This window comes from Panthera onca, chromosome D4, assembly GCF_046562875.1.
Source record: "Panthera onca isolate mPanOnc1 chromosome D4, mPanOnc1 haplotype 2, whole genome shotgun sequence".
Lineage (NCBI taxonomy): Eukaryota > Metazoa > Chordata > Mammalia > Carnivora > Felidae > Panthera > Panthera onca.
In genome coordinates this window covers 15,863,780-15,889,620 of record NC_138351.1, presented here as the reverse complement: position 1 = coordinate 15,889,620, position 25,841 = coordinate 15,863,780, and the positions used below count along the sequence as shown (strand labels likewise).

General features: G+C 41.0%; 1 protein-coding gene across 1 annotated transcript in view; it reads left to right on the top strand.

The window, feature by feature from the left end:
• Nucleotides 1-948: 948 nt before the first annotated feature.
• Nucleotides 949-25,841, top strand: part of ALDH1A1 (aldehyde dehydrogenase 1 family member A1) — a 59,096-nt gene continuing 34,203 nt past the window's right edge. Inside the window, exons 1-4 of the mRNA XM_060610060.3 lie at nucleotides 949-1,080; nucleotides 14,944-15,048; nucleotides 22,814-22,954; nucleotides 25,135-25,264. Coding sequence (XP_060466043.1) covers nucleotides 1,015-1,080; nucleotides 14,944-15,048; nucleotides 22,814-22,954; nucleotides 25,135-25,264 — 442 coding nt within the window. The 5' untranslated portion in view covers nucleotides 949-1,014. The remainder of the gene's footprint in view (nucleotides 1,081-14,943; nucleotides 15,049-22,813; nucleotides 22,955-25,134; nucleotides 25,265-25,841) is intronic.

The following is a 25,841-nucleotide window of genomic DNA, read 5'->3' as shown; positions in this document are numbered from 1 at the left end:
ATTTTCCATCGTGTTCCTATTGTAACTTTTGCTTGAGCTTCAATACAATAAAGTCTTGTGTTTAAAATGGGACGCGTGCAGTTAATTTTTTTTTTAATGTTCCCAGACTGAAACATTCATTCTAAGAAATTGAACGACTTAGGGTCCTGTTTAAGTCCACTTTTTGTACAACTGCCTGTATCAATCACTGATAAATACAGCCAACTTCCAAAACCAAGGGTTACTTTCATTTTAGATGGTTTTAACAGACGCTCTTGCCATCTTGCTATACGGGTGACTGCGTGTGACAGTGTACTCGGAGATCTGTAAAATTCCTGCTGACCTTTCTGTTCTCCCATATAACAAAGATAACTCGGAGCTTCTGCAATCACAGTAGGTCTGCTTACCCGGCACCAAGAATACACGCGATTGGTAGGATCTTTTAAACCTGACTCGAGGTAGGGTCTGTACGGAGGGACTTTCTTCCCACTCTGCTTTTCTGGCGCATGGACTGATTGGCTGCCAGCATTGTCCTGAGGACACCTGGCCAGGGACCTCCCCTCACCAGCTTCTTCTGAGAACAAGTGCCCTCTGAGACTCTTTTCCAATCCTCAAATTCTCTGATTCCAAGTCTGTCAGAGAACGGAAAGTTTCACAGTAGCATAAAAAAGCACGAAAAGCCAAAAAAATAATAACTGGCCTTAGTGGCCAGAGCAGCTGCACCGCATATCCTTATCACAGGTTTCGGCTTTGTCAATTAATTCGTCTGCAAATAGTGCCCTGTCTCCAGATGTAGTTTCAATGCTGGAGCACTGGTTTCTTAAGGATTTAAGTTTAAAGTCAAGGGCTTCCTGCCCTAGGTGTTACAAATAAGTAGTGTCGTTTTCTTTTTGCTCCGAGTTTGTTCATCCAATCATATTCCAGTATGCAAATAAACCTTAGCCCGTGCAGATAAAAAGGAACAAATAAAGCCAAGGGCTCTATCAGAACCAAATCGCTGAGCCTGTCACCTGTGTTCCAGCAGCCGAACCAGAAATGTCGTCTTCAGGCACGCCAGACTTACCTGTCCCACTCACCAATTTGACATATAAATATACTAAGGTTAGTACAATTTATATTTGCTGCTTTGCTTCAGGTTGCTAAAAACTACATGTGTGGAAAGCATAAAAGGTCAATGTAAGTAAACCTTGTGTAAAGAGCCCTTTGCAAATACAAAAATAAAAGGCTTGCAAAATGCAGGTTTGGGTTTGGTATCTTGATCAAATAATGACTTCTAGATCGTACCAGGCAACTTTTCCTAAATTTATTTCTTAAAATATTTCTCAGTGAAAGGAATTCTCTTCTGTGTGAAAGGTTCTTGCACCAGGGTTCAGTAGACTTTACTAAGCAGTTCTATTAACTTCAGTGTAACCCAGCATGCATGATAAGAGAGGCCAATACTTACTAGAGAAACTTACTGGAAAGAGCCAAACAAATAGGAAATGATCTTTTTCTTTTTTTTAGGAAATGATCCTTTTTTTTTTTTTAAAGGAGAAACCGCACGCTGAAGTAAATGGTTTTTCTATATGTTTAATGAGTGCCAAAATCAAAGGACCCACGTCTGATAATTGGAGGAAAGCTCCTGTTTCAAAAACTCCAAATAGACTGGCATTATTTAGCATATCTAGGGAAAGAAAGCATTCTTATTTCTTTCTTCGGCCAAGTTTGTTGCCATTGGAGCAGATGCATAATTGTTAACTGATAAATATTTAGAGAAACCAGAGCAGGAGCCAGACCTGGACTTAAAAATCCACAGCTAGGAAGAACGAGGAAATGGATCCTGTTTGAGTTGTTCAAAAGTATCTCTGAACTTTGCCTGTTTCACCCTGTTATATGCCTGCTTTCCTGTGAGAGTCTAGAACTCCCAAGCGAACAGATAAAACGGGCAAACAAACCAATCTGAACAAAATCACTTAAATTGGCTTTATGGTACACTACGGACAGCAAGCGAAGAGAGGCACCGTTCCAACTTAGGGAGAGCCATTTTGCTTTCTGAATTAGCCAATGAAAAATCAAGAGCAGTACAACTTAATGATAAAGCAAAAGCCCCACTATTATTGATTTCTTCCCTTACTTGTAACCAGGGATGGTTTTGAAATCCTAAGGTCGGTTACATTTTCATTTTCATAAGCACAACAGATGAGGAAGTTGCTCAGCTGACTGATTCTTTTCCTTAGGAAAAGTATCTGCCGAGATCAGATTGTGCCTTTAACATGGTGATCAGCAGCTAGAAAATGTATTGAGGTGTTATTTTTATGATGTTTTATTCAAAAGGAAAACATGTTTTGAATTTAATTTTATTCCAAATGCAAACATGGAAAAGGGGGCTGAGTCCATACCCTCCAACAATTTGCACTTGGGAAAGGTGTGCCCAAAAGATGACAAGACTTCAGTCTTCCGAGCTTCCTTACTCCAAATTGGTCATTCACAAAACATCCCATCTAAAGCAGGCACATTAAGAAATGCATTTCATAAATGTCAAAATCATTGGCAATGACTAAAAATTATCTTACTACTATTATTACAAGGTCTTTTTTTCCCCCTATGATATACTTGGGAAGATATTTTCGTAGTTCCAGAATGTCACATTTTAAAAAAATGGTGGAGCGCCTGGGTGGCTCAGTCGGTTGGGCATCCAACTTCAGCTCAGGTCATGATCTCACAGTCTGTGAGTTCGAGCCCCACATCAGGCTCTGTGCTGGCAGCTCAGAGCCTGGAGCCTGCTTCGGATTCTGTGTCTCCATCTCTCTCTGCCCCTCCCCCTGCTCGTGCTCTGTCTCTCTCTCTCTCAAAAATAAATAAACATTTAAAAAAATTAAAAAAACTGCTTTGCAGAAGTTTGCGATCTTCTTTGTTATGTGTACCTTGAGGAAGCTCTAAAGTGAAATATTCTTTCTACTGCATTAAGCTTCATTTAGTAGCTGTGAACTGAGCATGTAAAAAACAGTAGTGGATAAATGAAATGGACCTTAAAAATCTAGCATGCAAACACAGATCTGGCGATCCTTTAACACAGAGAGATGTTTTTTAAGATTGGAATCTCCTGTTCACTTCAAAGCCGGTAGAGGAGAACACCCCTCCAAGGAAAATGAGAGCCCTGAGTGTTCAAAAGAAGGTACAATTCAAAGAGCAGCCATTTGTTCTTGTTTTTAAGAACTTTTCTGGGTAGAAATACCCAATGCAAGGGAGTGAATTTTGATTGCTCACACATCTTCTCTATAAATCTGTTCTGCTCAGATAGCATTTTATTGTCTGATTTATTAGTTACAGCGTTTTTACACTTGGGAGGACACCAGTTATGTATGTAATTAAATCTAAATGGGTGAGCTTTTCAAATGCCTTTGCATTCGCTTTTTACTGTGCCCCACTGAAGAACCGTATTGAATTTGTACTTGCAAGAGGAGTTGGAAAAATGATGGTTATTCACTAAGTTGCCTGATTGCAAACCATGGAAGGAGACATTTTACAGTGTGTGTGGAATTACCTTCAATGGCCAGCCCTTAAACTCTGTTATCTGTCTCTTACTATGTTAATGTCTTTCTCTATTGTCACCAGAAATAATCTCGATCACTGGGGCAAGGTGGAGAGGAGGGACAGAAGAGCAGGGTTGAGTAACAAAAAAGTGATTGCAGCTCCCCATTCTCAAGTTTGAGACTGCTTTTCACCCAAACCAAAGAAGTCAGCGTTGCATATCTTTTATGACTTATTCTCTATTACAGTCTGATTATGTTTTTATTGTTGTTGGGGTGGGTAAAACAGAGGTCAGCGTTAAGAAGTTGTTTTAAAAAGATACAAACATTTTTAGAATTTAAAACCTTAATAACATCATTATGAATCCACATAAACTCGGATTCCATTCTTAACCTGATTTTTCCCCTTTGCAATTGTAAATGAATCCCATATCTACCAGCTCATCCGTTTTACTGAGGCTTTAAATGAAGATCTTCTTCGACACTTATGTGATTGTTGGGCAAACTACATTGCCTCCCTCTGCCTCGGTTTCCTTCTGTGTAAAATGGTAATAATAAAGGTCCCAATTTCCTAAGGGAGATAAAAGCATTAAGTGAGTTGAAAGCATATAAAGCGTTTGAAATAGTGCCTGGCACATGGGAAGTGATTGATTAACATTGGTTATCCCAGTCCCATTTATTTTTCTGCATTCTTTCCAATTTTCCAGAATCTTCTTTTACTCAGCCTTTCCAAGACCTCAGCCTTTCCAAGCCTTTCCAAGACCTATCACCTTGGTGCGAAGTTCCCAGGGTTTATCCACTATTTCAGGGATCAAAACTTTTCTCTTACAGGATTCAGTAACTTTGTTTTCCGTTCTCACTTTGCAACATTGTTGTTTTACCTTAAAAAACAGAGAGAGAGGGAGAGAGAGACAGAGAGACAGAGAGAAAGAGAAAATTCGAGAAGATAAGCTTTCTCGGATGGGATTCAAACCCCAAAATGTTTACCTTAACTCACTGAACAATAAGATGTTCATAGCAGAAAAGATGTTCATCTGCTAATGACATTTCATTCACTTACAGACACAGGCACTTACACTCAGGAAATAGTTGTAGCTAAAATTCGTTGTGTTTACGCTGTACTAATGACTGAGTTATTTGCATTGATTCTGTTTACTTCTTAGGATAACCCTAGGAGGAGGTTCTTTTTCTTGTTTTTTAGATGAGGAGACTGAGGACCAGAGTGGCCAAGAAACTTGCCTTAAATCATACTGCTAGAGGGGCGCCTGGGTGGGTCGGTCAGTTAAGCGTCCAACTCTTGATTTTCACTCGGGTCATGATCTCATGGTCCTGCGATGGAGCCTCATGTCGGGCTCTGCTGACAGAGAGAAGCCTGCTTGGGATTCTCTCTCTCTGTCTTTCTCTGCCCCTCCCCCACTCATTCTCTCTCTCTCTCTCTCTCTCTCTCTCTCTCTCTCTCTTTCTTTCACAAAATAAATAAACGTTAAAAAAAAAAAACATACAGCTGGAAAGTGACACAGCTAGACTTTGAATGGGACAAGCCCTCACACCAAGTGTCTTGTCTAAGATCCAGACCATTACTTGGGAACATGGGGTTGCTGGATTATTCTGTCCTTTATTCTGACTCTCATTTGTCCATTCCTGATTACTGGAGGGGACTTGACCATGAGCCTTTCCAGCTGCTGCTCAGCTGTTCCCAGGCCAACAGGAGGAAGTTGGCGGCCAACTGAGGAAAAAAAAAAAAAAAGGAGAACAATAGGGAAGCTTGGAAGCAAACAGACATTCCGCTTTGATTGAAAAGGTGGGGTTTGGGCTGGGAGAGGCTGTGATGCAGAGGATTTAGAAATAGGTGTGCAATGTCTATGGGAACTATGTGTCTTCAACTCCTATGGAATCACTTTTGTTTGGAGTAAGAGATGACCTTCCTAGATTTCTGGTATCATCGTATAACACATCGGAGTTAAAGATACTTTTTTGGTAGAGAAGAGTTATAAATCACTGCACACTAGGGGCCACGGGCCAGTATCTCCTCTTTAAATTCTTACAGCAAACAAATTCAGGCTGCGTGCATTTCCAGCTACCCCATTCTCTTCCCTCCTCCCATTTTCCCTTCCGTTTATTTAACAAGTCACTGAATTACCACTCTGTGCTTGGTCGGATGTATAAGGAGGCTAATAGGGTTCTTGCCTTAGGGAGCTTATGTTCTTGGAGGGTGTGGGGAAGAAAACAAGCAAGTCAGTGAATAGTTTCATCATAAATTTTGATAAATGCTAAAGAGGACAACTGACGGGAAGAGCTTGCTTTTGATGAGCTGTTCGGGAAGGTCTCTTTAAGAAAGGGACATTTAAGGTGAGCCTGATTGATGCAGAGCATAAAGTGTCCTTGGAGACCTGGGGGTGGGGGTGGGGGTAGGGGGTTGGGGGGAGAACAAGGAACCGGAGGTGAGGGCAGGTGCAAAGTCCTTTACAGGGAAGAGCCTGCTGTGTTCAAAGATCTATCAAAAAGCTAACAGGGCTGTAGTAAAGGGAGGCAGAGAATAGAGCAGGTGAGGCTGGAGGAGGAGGCTGTGGCCAGACCGCCTGACGGATTTTGTAGGAGGGAGACCACGGAGGGCTGCTTCAAACAGAACGGGACTCAAGTTCAAGGCAAAGCTGACTGTGCGGAGACCTTGCTTTCACTTGGGAAATGTTGCTAACTCCCTTCTGATTGAGGCAATATTCTGTTTGCTTTTGGCTCGCAAGCAGTCGAACAAATCGCTGGGTGGCTGCAAGGGACGGTGGCTTAACAAGATAAACGAGGCTTCGATTTCCAGCTCTTCTACTTATTTCATGCTATGACCTTGGCCAGGCTTCTAATCTCCTTGAGTTTCAGTTACCCTGTCTGAAAATTGGGAATAATAATAACTACCTTGGAAAGTGGCCGTGAGAATTAAGTGAGGGAATTTGTGAAAAACGCCCGGCACTTATTAGCTGCTTGGTCCAGGCTCTCTTTAACCCTCTCCTTCCCAAGAGGACTCCTGCAATTCTCTAGGGATTCTATTCCTGATGGACATGGAATGAATTCTTGCAACGCCTGCCATAGTTTAAAAATGCTTACATCTACTGCTCTCATTTGAGGCTCCTAAGTAACCCGTGGGAGGGAGTTAGAACATGTTACTAGTGTCCCATTTTAAAGCTGAGGGAACCGGAGTGCAGACATCTTCAGTGATTTGCTCAAGGTCACATGGCCCTCAGGAGGCATGGATGGAGTGAACTGGATTTCGAAGCTTCTCATTTCAGATCTGATACTTTTCCACACTATACCATTTCCCCCTACACACTAGCCGCGGTCCTACTCGCATCCTCCTGGATGGTCTCTAACAAGAGCTTTCAGACCCATTGCTTCATTTGTATTGTGCCTTCCTCACTCTGATTGAGAGAGTGGACATTTGGATGATGAAAGAAGAGGTATGATTTGGGCACTAGATCCCCAGACAGGTGGACCAACAAGAGAGAAGGCGCTCTAGGGTAGCGCTTCTCGAATTTGACTATGCAGGTGATTCAGGGAGGATTCTTGCTGAAATGTAACTTCTGATTCTGCGGTGAGGTCTGAGATTCTGCATTTCTTTTTTTTTTTTTAATTTATTTTTGAGAAAAAGAGAGACAGAGCACGAGTGGGGGAGGGTCTGAGACAGAGGCAGACACAGAATCCGAAGCAGGCTCCAGGCTCCACACTATCAAAATGGAGCCCGACGCGGGACTCAAACTCACAAACTGTGAGATGGTGACCTGAGCCAAGGTCAGATGCTTAACCAACCGAGCCCCCCAGACGCCCTTCAGATTCTGCATGTCTAACAGACTTCCACGTTTTGCTGATGCCACTCAAAGTGTGGCCACTTGACCAACAGTAATGGCCTAATAGTTTTGGGTCAACCTCATAATTTTACCTGTAATGACCATCACCTAGTTGCTTAGGGACCTGACTTTCTCTTTCTCTCAGAAAATTACATGCAGCCAGCTCAGAATCACTGACCTTCCCCCTTCAGAAAGTGCCTGAGTCCAACGGGAGCCAGGTGGTGGCCACGAGCCCATGGTGGAACCAACATTGATTTTGCTCCCGGGAGGTAACCATTCAGTACAAATGCAATGTTTTAGCTCATCTCTGAGGACTACTGTCTTGGCAAATCATTTCATTCTCTGGCACCTGCCTGCTTCAAGAAACCTAATCGGCAGCAATCCTAAAGTGAATAACGGATGCTCTAAGGGATGGTTTGAGCCCAATTTCACGAGGAGTCTTGCTACTTCAAGTGTTCACGTGATTTCTTTTTTTTTTTTTTTTTTTTTTTAATTTTTTTTTCAACGTTTTTTATTTATTTTTGGGACAGAGAGAGACAGAGCATGAACGGGGGAGGGGCAGAGAGAGAGGGAGACACAGAATCGGAAACAGGCTCCAGGCTCCGAGCCATCAGCCCAGAGCCTGACGCGGGGCTCGAACTCACAGACCGCGAGATCGTGACCTGGCTGAAGTCGGACGCTTAACCGACTGCGCCACCCAGGCGCCCCTCACGTGATTTCTTTAAACTGGACTTCACCTACTGGATTTGTCAGTACCTTCTTGCCAGAATGAGAGGGCTGTGTGAGAAGACTCTTAGGGATTATGGGAAAAAGCTCCTTTGCAGAGGGACCCAAAGTTAAGGTCGTGCCTCCGATGTGGCATGAGTAATCTGTGGGCTGATGTAATACAGACGCATACCTGAAACCTCATGGGAAGACAGGCATTGGTAAAATGGTGATACGTTTCTCTCAAAGCAGCAGTCACCTGGCTTGTGGTGGTGTTGCTGATGGTGGCAGTTTGGGTTTTCATGATGCTGCTATAATTATGGCCAAATTCCTCACCCACTTACCAGGTTTAAGTAGCAACATAGAGCCATGTTCAAAAGAACACGGGCAATGGTTGCTTGATAACTCGAGCCACTGCTAAAATATCAGAGGAGCAGATATTTGTGTGAACCCTGATGCCATAAACCGATATATTGTGAGCACGTCTGTGTATCAAAATCTCCCCCCCACAGACACTGTTTGCAAGGGATGTAAATTGTTGCTAATATTTGGTTTTCTGATCACACGCTGTAATATCTCTACCTGATGACTGTATTGTAATGCTGGAATCGTTAACGAAAATTTGTTTCCTGGGAATCTATCTGCACAAATATCACAGATGTCAAAACTTTGCCTGAACAACTACCAACTTCCCCCTCCATCCAGGTCCTATCACGGGACTATTTCCACTGCTCTCCTGATCCTTACTACGAAATTGAAACAAGGCAAACAACACATAACTGAACTGCGCTCTGTATCTGGCACTCTCTTTGGAAGGGAGAAGGCTCCCATGCAAGCAATTGTATTGTTGAACCTTAATATCGTGAAATATACAGAGAAAAAAAGTACGAACTTTCTGGTGCTTCTGCATCTTACCTCTTTGATACGGTGTATGCGTGATGTGCAGAGGTCATTGATGAGTACTTTTGTCACCTGTGGGACATAGGGAAGTTGTGGTTCGAAACAGACATGGCTTCTCATCTTTTCCTTCCCTGAGTTGAAAAAGCTGAAGGGCTTTTTCAAACAAGAGTAAAAGAGTATACATTCGTGTTACTGAAGTCAGACTCTAATATAAAGCAGAAACGAAAGGAAAATTTTCTTTCTCCTACAATTGTTTTGGTCACTCCCATTGTTTTCATTCCTCTGACTACAGTTAAATATTTTCCTCCCTTCTGTTATTTCCTCCTTAATTTCCTTTTAGATTTTTTTTTCTTTTTCTTTTTTCTTTTTTTACTTTCAGTCTCAACATTTTGCTTTGCTGCCTCAGGGTTTGGGGTGAAAGTAGTTGCCAGAGATGTAGCTTTGATTCTTTTAAATGTTTAACACCTCCGCCTGACTTTTGTTCAGCCTCTCCTATTATTCATGCCCCATCTTAATATCCCCCCTCCCCCTCCAAAGTCTTTGGTACTTTTGTAGGTGCCTAATGCTGAGAAGAGTTTGCACATTTACAGCATATACCGCTTCCTGTACATTTACCCATCACTCCACATGCTGTGACCCAGGTTCTCAGTTTTGGAAATGCACACAGGGGACATAAGATGGGGAATTCCGTTACCCTCCCTCACCCTTGGTGTATCGCAAAAGAAATTCTCTGTGCATTGAAAATGTGAGCTATTAACATCCCTCTGCCACTGAGAAAGCGCTGGCTTCCCTTAGAGGATCTAAAGCCACTGCTGTAGCCCCAAAGAGGTGATGTGACCTTAGGGCACCTTGGATATCTATTGGAGGGAGTCAGGGCCTCTCTCCCCTTTAAGCCAACAGGTTCCAAAATGTTCTATCAACAGGAAAGGCTAATAGGTTTTATTTTGCCTATTAGTCAAATTCGGCTTGATCTAAGCCAGAAATATTTTGAGGAAAGGGCTTATTTATTTAGAATTGTAACTTTATGCCAAACACATTAAGACATAATTTTTACCCTGGAAAACCCTTTTTTTTCTCTCAAAATTATGATGTATTCTTGGGCACTAAACTGCATTCAGGAAACGGCCACTTCTTTTTAAAATCAAAGGTCATGAGGCATCCCTTAAAGGCTGACATATCTAAAATTTAAAAAGTAAAAATCAATTTTTAAGTTTCCTCCACATTCCCATTGATTGTTTCCCCAAATGAGAAGCACTTGATGTCTAACAGCATGCATAGGAGTCTCTAATTCCCAATCAATATTGTGAACTTTAAGCTGAGGTCTAGTTACATATATTATTCACAAGTATCCTGCGTCCCAAACTCATAATTAGCATGTAGTTAATACAACAGTTAAATAGGACCCAAGATTTTTTTTCTTTTATACGATGATCCCTTTCCCCCCAAAACTTGCTGAAGGCAAACAGCAAATGGAAAATGAGGTTGTCACCATAATAGATCATTTCCACGGGCCTGAAATAGGTTTCATGATTATTATACCAAACATCCGTTAGGCTACACGGCTTCACATAACCATCTTATACAACAGAAAAGATGATTATTCACAAACATTTGGTCACACAGTTAGCTGGAAGGCAGATGTCAAATGTAAAACCCACAAAATTAAAGCAGAAAGAAAAAGGTCATTAAGGTAGTTCTTGCCCAAACACTTCTCCACGGCTGAGGAGAAGAAAAGGAAGGGAGGATACCTGGCCTTTACAGCCACCTTGGTCATCTCATTATGTATGCTGGGCTCTGTTTGTTTGCCGAAAGGCCCCTGTTTGGGGGAGAACGCATATATCTCGTAATCCTAAGACTGTATTGCTATCTCAGTATACTCTCCAGCCTTATGGACACACGCCTGGAATGTTAAAAATTGTCTCCCAGCTAATCTCCTGGGACTCTGGCTGCTCTGCTTCAAATCCATGTTGGGTACATTCACATCAGCATTCCTAAAACACCCATTTGATCCTGTCATGCCCTTATTACATCCAGAACAGAGTCCAACCTTCTCACTCTACAGACCAGATCAAGATTCACTACAATCTGGCGTCCTTTTCATCATCGAAATTTATCTATGACTTGTTTCCACAAATTCTCTGCCTGTGTCCCGTGTGTTACACGTGTCCAGAGGCTGGTTCCTTCCTTTGCTCTTGTTCCCCTTCTTTCCACCAATCCGATCCTATCCTTCAGGGATGCATTCTTCTGGCCCATTTCCTACCCTTTTGTGAGTTCCACCCTGCAATTTACTGACTAGAGCACTGCTCTGGTCTTTACCCTACAACCTTCCATTTTTTTACTGGCTGATCCTGATGTGAATATGTGCTCTTCTTTGATCACAAGCCCTTGAAGGGAGGGGCTCACTCTCTCATGCTTTCCCATGGTACCTTCCAGGGGCCTCAGGTATTTACTCACTATTTGGAAGAACATAAGTAATTTAATAGCAGGATATGAAAGGCTAGTTGAGGAAAGAGGGGAAAAGAATGTTAAGTCCAATTGGACCAACTAGGGAAATCATCACGAGGCGATGATACTTTAAGTGAGACTTGAAGTATGAGTAGAAGAAAACAGTGAAACTCCAGCCTGAGGAACAGCATGAGTAAATAAATAAATAAACAGCATAAATAAATCAGTGAGGCTTGAAGTATGAGTAGAAGAAAACAGTGAAACTTCAGCCTGAGGAACAGCATGAATAAATAAAGGAACAGCATGCAGCAGAAGGGCATGGTGTTTGCGACAGTAGGATGAAACTAAAATACAGGGTAAATGAGGAAAAAAATAAAAAGTTGGAAAAGCATATTGGGGCTATTTATGGTTAGGAGAAGCATATCTGGAAAACCTAGAAGAACCACCTAAGTGTCCCAAGGAGTGGCCAAAATGTGAATTGGGTTGGTTTAGGAAGATTATGATAAGGGTGGGGGGGGGAGATTATATTTTAATGAGGCAGAGGTGGGGGCAGGAAGAACAAGCCATCTTTTTATGAGAGTATAAGACAAAGTGATACCAAAGGATAACTAGGAATTGTGTGTGCCATTAACAGGAGAGGGAAAGTGTGTGTGTGTGTGTGTGTGTGTGTGTGTGTGTGTGTGCCTGTGAGAGAGAGAGAGAGAAGGAGAGAGAGAGAGAGAGAGAATGTGTAAGCAGCATAAAGCTAGGGATGACAGTGAAACGAATTTGGGACACATTGTTTAAGATGTTTCCCAGCCATCCCTTGGGAAGAAAAATACAAGAAAGTAAGGACTAGGGATGCATAAAGGAAAATACTCTTTAAAAGTAATTACAAGATTCTCTAAAATGTGTTCATGAGGGCTAGAATGCTGATGCACTCGTTGGGCAAGTCAGTAGCTTTTTAATTCTTTTAAAAAATGTTTATTTATATTTGAGAGATAGATAGCACGTGTGTGTGAGCAGGGGAGGGGCAGAGAGGGAGAGGGGACAGAGGATCCCAGGGGGGCTCTGCCCTGACAACAGAGAACCAGATGCAGGGCTTGAACTCACGGGGGGCTCAAGCTCACAAACCGGGAGATCATGACCTGAGCCAAAGTCAGAGGCTTAACTGATTGAGCCACCCAGGTGCCCCAGGGCAAGTCAGTATTGAATTTATCTTTCTTCAAGGTGAACTCAGATGACATCATGTTTTTCATGAAGGACATTAGCTGCGTGCCATTACCCTTTCCCACACCTCCATGGTTGTGTCCTTGAACCTCTAGTCTCCTCATCAGAACTGCTATGCACCCCCTTCCCTCTTTATTTATTCATGCACATTTTTTCCCTGTCAATTCCAGGCTAGCACTACAGTTTTTCGAGCTCCTCTAAACACCTGGGCTGATGCTGTTTTGACCTACAAATAATTGTGTTGGTGTGAATAGGCAGATAAGAAAGATCATCCTTCCCTTTGTTTTTTTTTTTTTTTCCAACAAATCACAAATATCATAGTGTGCTCATGTGCAGAATATTATTGGTCTTACCCATGTGTGTAGCTACTGGATTGTTGGTCTTTTGATTCAATTTTAAGTTATTTATTCAAGAATCTTTGATGGACCTTAAAAATCACCTGAAGGAAGGGGCGCCTGGGTGGCTCGGTCGGTTAAGCATCCGGCTTCGGCTCAGGTCATGATCTCACGGTCCGTGAGTTCGAGCCCCGCGTCGGGCTCTGTGCTGACGGCTCAGAGCCTGGAGCCTGTTTCAGATTCTGTGTCTCCCTCTCTCTCTGCCCCTCCCCTGTTCATGCTCTGTCTCTCTCGGTCTCAAAAATAAATAAACGTTAAAATTAAAAAAAAAAAAAAAAAATCACCTGAAGGCTGAGATTGTATTGGACTGTGTGGATAAACCAGAAAACCAGACCAACATAGTTCTTGACCTTATCTTACAAAGCTTACAGCCTAGGAGAGAGGGGAGACATTTAAAAATGACTTTTCAAAAAAGTGACAAGTTTTACGATGGAAGTTTAGGAGACCAGGGAAACAGTTTTGAGATCAGGCTGTCTAAGTAATCTTGTCAATTACAGAATATAGAATTAATTGTACTTAAGCATTTAGGGATACATGATAATATACATTTTATTAATTTGACAGAATATTAAGCTATGGTATAGACATGACTACATAGAATAGCTAAGTTAGTGTAAATTCACAGGTTATTTGAAATATATACAATATGAGTAACTAAACTAAAAATGTATAATCTTGATAGCTACCACTGGGGAATTTTTAATAGCCAACTGATTTGTATTTAGTATAGCAACAAATTTAAACCTCGGTTTGGGGGAGGGGGGCAGTGTTTCAATACTTTCTTCCTCTGGGTTGCACTGTTAATAACTTATCTTTAAATATCAAGTAAGGGGCGGTGTCTGAATTAAGATATATGTTAAAAATATAGTGCATATGTCACCCTTCATTTAAAACTGCATGTATCACAGTGATTCTGTGATTCACAATTAGATACAATAATTCACGTTGTAATAATAACTCTAATGGAAGGTTGTAATACATAATGTTCAATAGCATGCTTTTGGTGACTTTTATGTTTCAAAACTAAATAAGAAAAAGGGGAATAAACAAGAAATAATGAAATGAGAGAAGGGACAAGAAATTCTAGCTTTTTCCAGAAACAAAACATAACTTTATTTACCACAAAAGGAGGACTTCTTAATTAAGCTTTGCAAAATATTTTTATTACTCTGTAAAATGACACATCAAGGCCCTATTAGGCTCCATAATGAAGCAAAGGTTGAAACTCATACTTTTTAAATGACATACTAACATTTTAAAATATTACTATTCTTTCATACACAGAACAAAATCCCATGTTTTCTAGACCCCTCTGTCTATTTAGATGCAAGTCTCTTAGATATCACTAAGAAATCTAGTGCCTGATTTTATCTGAGGGCAAATAAATGATTAGATAATCTCTTTAAAAGAATACAACCCTTATGCCTTGAAAAAGTCAATGAAAACATTTCACTCACCAATTTTTTTTTCTACGCAAACTTCTTTTAAAACCTACCTTTAAAACAGTAAAATAAAGGATCAGAAAATAGTCACTTATGATACCAAATCTCCAGCAGCCCAACATGAGAAACTTCAGAATCTGAAGTGAAAAATTGAGATGATTAATCGAAATTAAAGCCACCAAAGCCTCTGCCCTTACCTCAAACTCAGATAGAAGCACTATTTGTAGATTTTTTTCTCTGGTCTGTATTTTCTAGGGTTCAAACGACCTCATACCTCAGTGTAATTTCAAAGTATTGCTTTGTTTTAATAAGTGTGTGTACACACGCATGCACACGCCTGTGTGTCCGTGTGTATAAATGTCTTGAACGGCCCCAAATGCCTTGTAGGGTGGGGCAGGTGAGGTAGGTGAAGGAGGTAAGGTTTTAACATTGGCCTCACTTAGGCCTATTGAAATGCTGTAAGTCTGTAAAAGAACTTCTGAAAGTTGCTGCATATTTAAATGCTCCTTTCTTTTCCTCTCTATAGATTTTCATAAACAATGAGTGGCATAATTCAGTGAGTGGCAAGAAATTTCCTGTCTTTAATCCTGCAACCGAAGAGAAACTCTGTGAAGTAGAAGAAGGAGATAAGGTGGGTTTCGCAGCACATAGGCCGGGTTTCTTTGTTGGTCAACATCCTGAGCTCCCAAACAGGCCACAACTTGTAACATGTCATGAAAATACCATTTCTGGGGCCCTGTGGGAAAATTTTCTTGGTACATAAAGGGCACCCGTAGCCTTGTGATAATGATGAGCCTAGGTTTCTGGGTGTGTTGTGCTGGGTTTTTTTACACTATTTCTCCTTGCTCGCTCTTCAATTTAAATAATATTGGGGTTTATTGTACAAACAGACTATATGTAAAGTGATTGGTCATAGACGGATAGAGTAGAGAAATCCCTTATTCTTATAAAATTTTTTTCTTTTTTTGGAGCGCCTGGGTGCCTCAGTCGGTTAAGCGTCCGACTCTTGATTTCGGCTGAGGTCACGACCTCATGGTTTGTGGGTTTAAGCCCTGCATCGGGCTCTGCGCTGACAACACGAAGCTTGTTTGGGATTCTGTCTCCTTCTCTCTCTGCCCCTCCCTCACTTGCTCTCTATCTCTCTCTCAAAATAAATACAAATAAACTTAAAAAAATAAAGATTTAAAATTGTTCTTTTTTAAGTTGCAAAATGAAACTAAGGAAACAATGTAGGACGTTTGAAATGGTATATTGCCAAGTTAGTTGATTAAAAATCATTGAAAGAACATTGATTAGTACCTTTAAAAATTGAACTTTTAAATCACTAAAACTGAACCATTAAAGGTATTGTTGCTCTCTATCTAATCACGCTAATAACAACAAAATCCAATTTTTATCATTTTTTTAAAAAAATTCTAAATATTAATTTAATCTTCAAGCATCCCAGTGGGAAACCTATCATTTGCGACCACTTTCACAAATGATAATGAAATAGCAGAACAGACAAGCTGGCTAATTTACTTTAGGTGATGTTGCTAATAAATAACAAAATCAGTATTCAAAGGCTGTCCTTCTGACCCCAGAGCTTGAGACTGGCAGGGCAACCTTACTTTGTGATTATTATAAAAGTAAGATAGGGTAATATTAAATAGCCTGGGCATGAGGAGAGTAAAAGCCTTCAAAATTTTTATATGAATATATACCTTAAAATGTATATGTGTTTCTCAGTCTTTTTTTTAAATTTTAATTTAATAATTTAATTTAATTTAATTTTATAGAAAGAGAGAAAGAGTGTGAGCGGAGGAGAGGCAGAGAAAGGGAGAGAGAATCCCAAAAAGGCTTTGCACTCAGCATGCAGACTGTTACGGGGCTCTATCCCAAGACCCTGGTATCATGACCTGATCTGAAATTAAGGGTCAGATGCTCAACTGAATGAGCCACCCAGGCGCCCCTGTTTCTCAGTCTTTAGTAGTCCAAATGTTATCAAGCTTTAAATCTCTGTCTCGTAAGGTATCAAAAGGTAAATTATTTCACTATGTAAAAAGACCACTGAAAGATGAAGTCAGGATAACAATCCAAAGTGCATACCTTTTGTGGCACAATGTTCGGTTCGCTGGGTCAGTGCCATGTTCCTACCCAGCTCCCACTCTTTCATTACCTTCTACCCACTTGGTGAGATCACCGAGGTGAGATTAAGCCTTGCAGATCTATTTTAAGATAGCCATAGACCTGAGAGGCTCGTTTGGGTTTAGAGAAGCGCCTGGATTCAGGTGGCAGTATTATCAGAAGACATAAGATCCGTGCCTCAAGGGGCAAGAATGCAGAGTTTAGCCAGAAGGGTCGACAGCTTGAGAAGTAGAAGCCTAATAGAAGGGAGACAAATGTCACCTGCTTTCAGATTTCACTTTGTGTATACACAAGAGTTTATCCGTACATAAATTCTTCACGGGCTTCTTATCAGCTCTGGGGAAACAAACAAACAAACAAACAAACCACAACTCTCTTTGGTTTTGGCTTTTTCTCAGGCCTCCCCCAAAACGTAGGAGTCCCACCTTCACCACGCCCAGAATCAGCCTCCATGACTGCCAAGGTCACGGTGCAGCCCTTGGAACCCAGTTCAGATCATTATCTGCAGCGAGACCACAGCTGCTCCATACTTTATTTACCCTCTTTGAGTTTCTGTTGCTTTTTGGGTAAAATGAAGAGATAGGGAAAACTTGGGGGAGGTTAAATAAGAAAAGATGTAAAATGTTTTAACAGTGCCAGGCACATAAAAAAGCCTCAGTCTTTTTTTAAAAAAATTTTAATGTCTTTTTTTTTTGCTTGAGAAAGAGAGAGACAGAGTGCGATGGGGGAGGGGCAGAGAAAGAGGGAGACACAGAATCGGAAGCAGGCTCCAGGCTCTGAGCTGTTAGAACAGAGCCCGACATGGGGCTCGAACCCACGAACTCTGAGATCATGACCTGAGCGGACGTCGGACGCTTAACTGACTGAGCCACCCAGGCACCCCCAAAAACCTCAGTCTTTATAGGGTTTTACACTTCTTTAAAACACCCCAAACTTCCCAGGTAGCATTGCCCTCTTCCTGTGTCATTAGAGGACATTATACGCACCTATATTATCACCCTTGTGTTGTATAGGTTTGGGTTAATTTGTCTGAGACGGCATGCTTCTTGTAGAGACCAACACTGCATCTCACCTTTATATTTTCGGGGTCTAACACTCTCCAGGTAACGGATGAATGAGCTAATCTCCTCCGTCAAGCTCTGAGCTTCCATATACTCCACACACCTCATCTTAAAAATCTAGTACTAAATTAACTGTTGACTAAGGCAGTGGCTCTCACAATTTTGCGTGCAACAGAATTCCCTGGAAGGCTTGTTGAAACACAGATGGCTGGGCCCCACCCACCCCTAGAGTTTGTTTCCATAATTCTAGGGTGGGGCCTGAGAATTTGCATTTCTGACAGATTCTCAGGTGACTCTGATGTTGCCAGTTGGTTGGGGTGGAGGTGGAGGAAAATGCTTGGAGAACCACTGAACTAGGTATTAATAAGTTGTATCCCCTCTGTTAGCATTTAATGGAGGGCATGGACTTAATAAGTAAAATGTGTAGAGTTGGAACCTGCACTGTGATCATCACCCTGCACCTCTATGAAATGTGACAAGACCAAACTTGAGCAGAGATATACTGATGGTCCCTGGTCACATGCTCCAGGAGACCTGGAAGTCTGTGTTCTTTGGGCTATTCCTAGAAATAAGAGGAAAATGTGTTCTTCACATTCAGCAAAGAGGAATGACGTTTTATCAGAGACTTCCAGAGATCTACGCAGCACTGCATTAAAGCACCATATTACATCAAGTGTCCTTCTTGTTGCTTGAGTAGCTCTGGAGACTCTGGGGTGGTGGGGAAAACAATAAAGGGCAAGGTAAGGTACATTTGAGCCCCCTGACAGCTGCCTCCTCTTTCTCTCCAGAGGCATAAATGCTACTCAGGAGTAAGACCGCAGAACTGGTTGCAGTTTGCAATTAACAACAGAACAAGTATTCCGGATGCTTTGGCTCTGGTGCCTTGGACATCTCTCTTTGCCACGGGCTTCCAACTTTAGTTTCATCATTGAAACAAATCTGTGCCAGGAGTTCCAGCTGAATCTCCTCAGGCAGTCTGAGGACTTTTCTTGGCATCGTGGTGGCATTTACCTTCTTCCTAAACCGTAGTGAGGGAGAGCTGATGTTCAAACCTGAAGCTTTAGAAACGTTGGTCATTTGTTTGCTGTGTGCTTTTTGGCAATTTTACTCCTGCTCATAGCAGAGCAGCATTGTCTGTGCAAATGTAGATCAGGGACACTCATTAACATCCAGCAAAGCTTCAAATCAGGTCACAATGCTAATCGAGTTGCTGGATACTTGATCATTTGAGTTCAGTTGTTTATGATATAAACTGTTCAGGGTAAGCAACAGTTTGCTTAATATTTAGCACTCTTGTCATCGTGTTCTCTTTCAGGGGTAATCTACTAACGTTTCTTTCTAAGTAATTATTGCTGGTCTCACAGTTTTGCCGACAAATGTGTATTAACTTCTAACGTTGCTTAGTGAAAGGTACAAATCTAGTAAATTACACAGTCACTGTAAACCTAATATTCTGGAACTGACTCTTTAGATAATGAGCCAAGAGGTTTTGGGGATTTAATTTATGAGCAGAATGGAGCTAACAATGGGCTATATACCGCCTTTCAATGGTGTTATAAAGAAAGGAGGAGAGGCAAGAACAAATGGAAGTTACAAAGCAAAGCACTGATGTGGGTGGGAACTGTTTTCTTTTCACTTCACTGGCTCTTTTAGGCTATATTGACTAATCCTGAAAACTGCTTTTAATACTAAGCATGACCTAACAAATAATTGGTGGGGATAAAAGTAAATGTCCATTAAAGTAAGTGCTTATGACAAGTGTAAAAGTAAAACTGGTCTGAGAACTATTTTCTCCAAATTGGAATGGATTTAATATGGAAATGCACATCCTGGGAGTGATAGAAAAGTTTGTCTTTCCTTAACCATGTTTAAGAGGACTTTCATATTTTATCTTCATTCGATCCGCTTTCATACATTCAGCTTTAGTCCCTTACTTCAAAAAAAGGAACATTTTAAACACTCTAAGGCAAAAGCGTTGTTGATGGTGGCAAATCTGAATGTGCCAAATTGTTTACTGGTTGATTAAAAAGCTAATGTCCTTGCAGATGCTATAGTCCCGGAATAAAAAGCCAAGAGATACTAGTCGTAAAACTTTTATTACGTTTGTAACAACAAGCTTCATGCCTAATACGGTTAATGTAAAGGCTCTGTTACATAATGGCATTGATTAAAGTATGATTTACGATGTGAATGTCAATATAAGCAAATTATTTATATCAGGAGCACTCTTCTATAAAATCAATGTAATATGAAGAGTTTAAAAGATAGGTCATTAAATTATTAAATATTTATTAACTGCCTATTGTAGGCCCAGAATAGGAAGGAATAGCACAGCTTTTAATACAGATAGCAATAAATATTCATTGCAAAGATCACTATCAGGATATTCTTGCAAAGCTATGAAATTGGATTTTGGAGCCAGATGTGAGATCTAATTTTGGTTGCTAGGTTTCCTGCTGCATTTCATGTCCTATAAAGCAAGGTGCGTGGTGCTTAACCGTGGTAGAAACTGTGCAGTTATGGAGGGTGTCACTTAGTGCGTAGAGCTTGGTAAACCCTTAACTAGTAGCTATTATCAAGCTGGATTAGCCTGGCAAGAGCTTAGGTAGATTCTGGTCTTTGAGCTGGGTCTTTTTTTTTTTAATGTTTATTTTTGAGAAAGAGAGAAACAGAGTGTGAGTGGGGGAAGGGCAGAGAGAGAGAGGAAGACCCAGAATCGGAAGCAGGCTCCAGGCTCTGAGCTGTCAGCACAGAGCCCGATGTGAGCCTCAAACTCATGAACCGTGAAATCATGACCTGAGCCGAAGTTGGGTCAGAAGCTCAACCGACTGAGACACCCAGCTGCCCCTGAGCTGGGTCTTAAAAAACATGTAGAATTTTCAAAGTAAAGGAGTGTGCTGGTAGAACATTCTAGGGAAGGAGAATGGCAGGAGCAAAGATGAGAAGCAGTTGGGCTAGAGAGAGGAGAAAAAAATGTAAACACAAGTTTGGGTAGGTGAGGTGAGGTGGTGCCCCATAACGTTGGGTCTTGAAAATCAGGAAGAGGAGTCGGGCCTTAGGACCGTAGGGCAAGGGGAGACGTTGCAAATATTTGAAAGGGAAAGGGATCACGTAAAATTGTTTGAGGAAGATTAGCCTGATAGCAGTAGAAAAGACAGTTTGGTGAGAGAAGATAATGGACATGGGAAGATTAGCAGCAGTATGAGATAATAAAGCCCTAAAATGATACAGGGTAGTGAAAACTGAAAGGAAAAAATTAAAATATACTAGAACTGAGAGTTGTTTTAAGGTTGTTTTGCCGCAAATATGATAGCACGTGTTACCACTTAGTGAACACTCAATGTAATGTCTGTCACATAGAAAATGTGTTTCCAGTGTTACCTTATTTAATTTTCAAAAGGACAGTCTCCCATCTTCGCTATTTTATCATTAGCAACCTGATGCCGAGACTTACAGAATAGTGTTTGACATATTTTTGGATGGGTGGAAGGATGGATGGATGGAAGGAAGGATGGATATCCCAAAACTCACAGAGATAATAGATGAGGAAACAGAATTCAAACTTGAGTTGTTTTCTTCCAAATCTATGTATTAACCACCATTACTCTATTTCTATGCCTGCAAGATAAAATAGAAGATAGGAGAAAAGGAGGATTATAACCCAAAGGACACAACCTCAAAAAGGTCTTTATTTCAGGAATGTATTTTCCATGTGACAGAGTTAATTGTCTTGAAGTCATTTTTTTCCCATATCCCTTCGAGAGGCCAACATATATTTTATAAGCTGTGGTATCCACAGATCCTGCTGGCAATTTCAGACTCTTGTGTGGTTTTTTTTTTCCAAACACTGCTGTCTGAAAATAACTTGGAAAAGGTTAGAACCCATGGCCTAAAACAACGTCCAAATATAAACAATCAATGTGATTAGCTGAATACCCAAAATATGACTATATACATATTTAACCTCAAAGGTTAGGCAGTGAGATAAACAAGTGTGTGATGTATTATAGTGAAAGCATGTTTACTTGTGCTCGGTGAATATTATCACTGCATCACACCAGATTACACTTCTTTTAATTTCGAAAAAAAATTTATGTATTTTTAGAGAGAGAGAGAGCGCAAGCAGGGGAGAGGGGAAGGGGGAGAGACAGAAAGAATCCCAAGCAGGCTCCAAGCCGCCAGCACAGAGCCCGACGCAGGGCTCGAACTCACGAATCATGAGATCATGACCTGAGCTGAAACCAGATGTAGACAGCTCCTTCTCTATACCAGTTTCACTCTGCTATGCTTTATTCTCTCTACACAAGAGGAATGAACACACGATTATGATTTTTACCCTTCAACAGCAAAACCCAGTTCCTATACACCTGCAGTAGGTTCCAGATGAAAGTGTATAGGCTTTAGGGTCACCGGCCATCCAAGAAGATACACACCATTTTAGTCGATCTTGAGCTTTCCCTGGAACTCTTGGTAACACAGTCACCAAAGCAGTATCACGTAGTGGTGAAGAGCAGTCTCTACAGTCAGAGGCGCTCCGTTTAAAATTCCCTTCTGCCACTTCCTGCCACTGACCTTGGGCAAACTTCCTCTCTCTCTTTGCTTCACTTTCTTCATCGGTAAAATGGGGAACGTATTTGTCTCACAAAATTCTTAAGAATCAAATGAATTGGGGCACCTAGGGGGCTCAGTCCGTTAAGTATCCCACTTCGGCTCAGGTCATAGTCTCACGATTTGGGAGTTTGAGCCCAGCGTTGAGGCTCTTGTGCCATTAGTGAGGAGCCCACTTCAGATCCTCTGTCCCCTTCTCCCTCTGCCCCTCCTCTGCTTGTGCTTTCTCTCTCTCTCTCTCTCAGAAATAAATAAACACTTAAGAAAAGAATCAAATAAGTTAATGTGTGTAAAGTAATTAGAACATGATTTGATATTTGTATGGGAAGCCTTTCAGTGATAGCAATACTTAAATACTATAATATTTCTATTCTAGGAAATCAAGCCTGAGTTCTGTGTGTGGAATTCATCATTCCAAAGATTAGGCAGCAGGTATATAATTCCAGTATACGATACTTCAGTTTGTACAATGTGCTAGACATTGGGCTAATGAGGACACAGCATCTACTTATGAGGACCTTTAGTCTGTTCTATAGGGTTCCTGCCATTGGATTCGCTAACGCGTTTAGGCTACTGAATTGAATTCCCTTTGGCTTACAGGAGGATATTGACAAAGCAGTGAAGGCCGCAAGACAGGCTTTTCAGATCGGCTCTCCATGGCGCACCATGAATGCTTCAGAGAGAGGGCGGCTAATATACAAGTTGGCTGACTTAATTGAAAGAGATCGTCTTCTCCTGGCAGTGAGTATTAATCAAACTGGGCAGGTAGCGAGATCTCTAGAAAGTACTCGTTGTTTGGATTGGCACGTCGGTTATGTTTTAGTCATCACTACATGCTCACTACAAACAAAACGAAAAGACCTCGACCAGCTCCACTACAGAAAATCTTATCAGTGAGCTTATTCTCGAGTGGTAATCTGCACTCTAGTTCCAGACGATGTTAATTTCTACTTGTGTAGATTCTACAGTCTAAACCTTGGCAATCCAAGTTAAACCAACTTACACAAATTTCTTTTCTCTATTCTAGAATTCCTTAGAGCCTTCAACGAGGTCACATGCAGTTAATAGCCTAGAATAGTACGCTGGGTTTCTCCAACTTACTTGAACACGGGACTCTTTTTATGGAAAATCTCATACAATTTGTCAAAGGTGCCCAGAATATTTCTCTAAAATAAACCTATTTCTCTTTAATCTAGCCCACCAAGACACTTAATAAATAAATGGCTGCTTTTTCCCCTCCTGAAATGTATGCATCCACAATGATCTCGATTAAATGATATTCTCTTTACAGTTGAAAAAGGTGAAGAATAAGGAAAGAAATCCAACCGTGCATGGCTTATGATAATTATATTTTAATGTATACTGATAAAAAAAAACATTTTGGCAGTTAGATGAGTCAGTAAGTAAAATGGGCGGGGTGTTTCCTTATTTTCTTCTTAGTTAGGTTTTATAGTGAAGCCAATTGAACCTAAACCAATACCAACCAAGATCAAGTTTCAGAGCAAATTTTTATTACCTTTAGAATCTCTTACTGGCAGTAACAAAGAAGCCTCTATACTTATTTTTAAATCAACAGGAGCAATTATAGTTAATCAAAGAACTATTTATTATTTAAAGGTTCAGCGTAATTCAAAGTATGCAAAAGTGTGGACTTAGGAGTTACACACAATAATATTACATTAACCAAAATGTCCTGGAGGAAGAAAGCAGAATTTGCCAAAACTTGACTTTTCTTATTTAGCTGTTCTGTGGAGTGTAGAGGGCTTGCTCCCTCTGTCTGATAAGATCCTAAGGGGGAAAGAAAATCAGGACACGAAAATCACGTTTGATCTAAGTTTTGAGGTGGCTCACAACATAATGCAGAGACAGAAGATTGTCTGATAAATGAGGAGCTGTTTTAACAGTTTGTCACCTGGACATTCCTGCCCTGGCAGGACATGAGGTCCCAAAGAGCTCTTAAGAGTTCCTGCTTAAGGAAAGGAGGAAAGGAAGACAGGTCATCTGATACCAATAGACGGTTAGAGCACTAGACCAGAAAATGTTGCGCTTTACAGCCTGACCACTCAAACAAGAATTATGATAATAGTGGCAAAACTGGGAGTTTCACAATTAAAACTTCTGCTGAAGAAAACTCATGAACTAAAAGATGCAGGGGTCACTGAAGTTTGTGTAACTTGATTGATTATATCCAAATGGCATGCAAAAATTAAAAATCATTGAGGCACTATTGTTTTTAATTTTTTTAATGTTTTTTTTTTTTTTATTTTTGAGAGAGAGAGAGAGAGAGAGAGTAGGGGAGGGGCAGAGAGAGAGAGAGGGAGACACAGAATCTGAAGCAGGCTCCAGGCTCCAAGCTGTCAACAAGAGCCCGACTCAGGACTCGAACCCAGAAATGGCGAGATCATGACCCGAGCCGAAGTCGGACACTCAACTGACTGAGCCACCCAGGCGCCCCAATCATTGAGGCACTATTAATAGTCCCCGACACTTAACTGTCCCACAGTTGTATTTATGCACTAAGTGAAATTTTGTTGGGGCTCTGATCCAACAGTGCACATAGTTGCACTCACTCTCACCAACTGCGTGTCTATCAAATTGGAACCGATTCCTAGAAAGCTGGTCAGCTGGAGGACAGTCAGAATGAGATAGAAGGAAGGAACACTAGGTAGGGGTTAGTAACCAGAATCTCACTGCCCTTTCTATCTGGATCTTGGTATGTGACCTTAAGCAAGTCTAAGTAAGTCATTTTAGCTCTTTTTTGTTTTACCCCCTTTGTTAGAAAGGGAAGGTGATATAAGATGGCTTACAGGATTTCTATTTCCAAAATTCTCTAACACATGATCATTCAAAATAATAACGCTGTATTTTTTAATCTAAAATGTTTGTGGAAGTTTATGTTTGAGGTTTGATTTCTTTTTCAGACAATGGAGTCAATGAATGGTGGAAAACTATTCTCCAACGCATATCAGATGGATTTAGGGGGCTGCATAACGACATTACGCTACTGTGCAGGGTGGGCTGACAAGATCCAGGGTCGCACGATACCCATCGGTAAGGAGCTTTGAGAAACCACCAGGGATGGGGGGTAGGTGCGAGAAGATAACTGTAGAGCTGAATTATTCCAAACCCTCCTTTTTAAAGATGTCACCCAAAAAGGCAGTCTTATTTTCACCTTGACTTTGAGACGATGCAGCTCTGAACTTCTGCTAAGATTTATCACATAGCTTTTTAACATTGTTTCTGCATAGTCACACACAAAGTACCACTACAGATGTGTTAGACAATTTTAAAGCAAGACCAGTCTTGTGCCCACAATCACTGAATTAGGGCAATTGTCTCTCTCATGGCACAAACTGTTCAAAGCTGGCCTCAAATTATTTATTGTGTATTCCAGTAGTGGCATTTATACCCCTCCTATAATGTAATTATTTAAGTGTCTTTGCATGTTCCAGAGTGAGTCAGTTATGGTCATCTGTGCCTGGTCTAACTCAGTAGTTACAGCAGATTAATTAAACAAACCAATTCACATTGATTTATTTCAAGTAGCTTCAAAGTAAGATGAGACTGTGTTTACAGCCCAATTTAAGAATTTGTGTGAGTAGATGTGTATGTATGTGTTTTATTATTT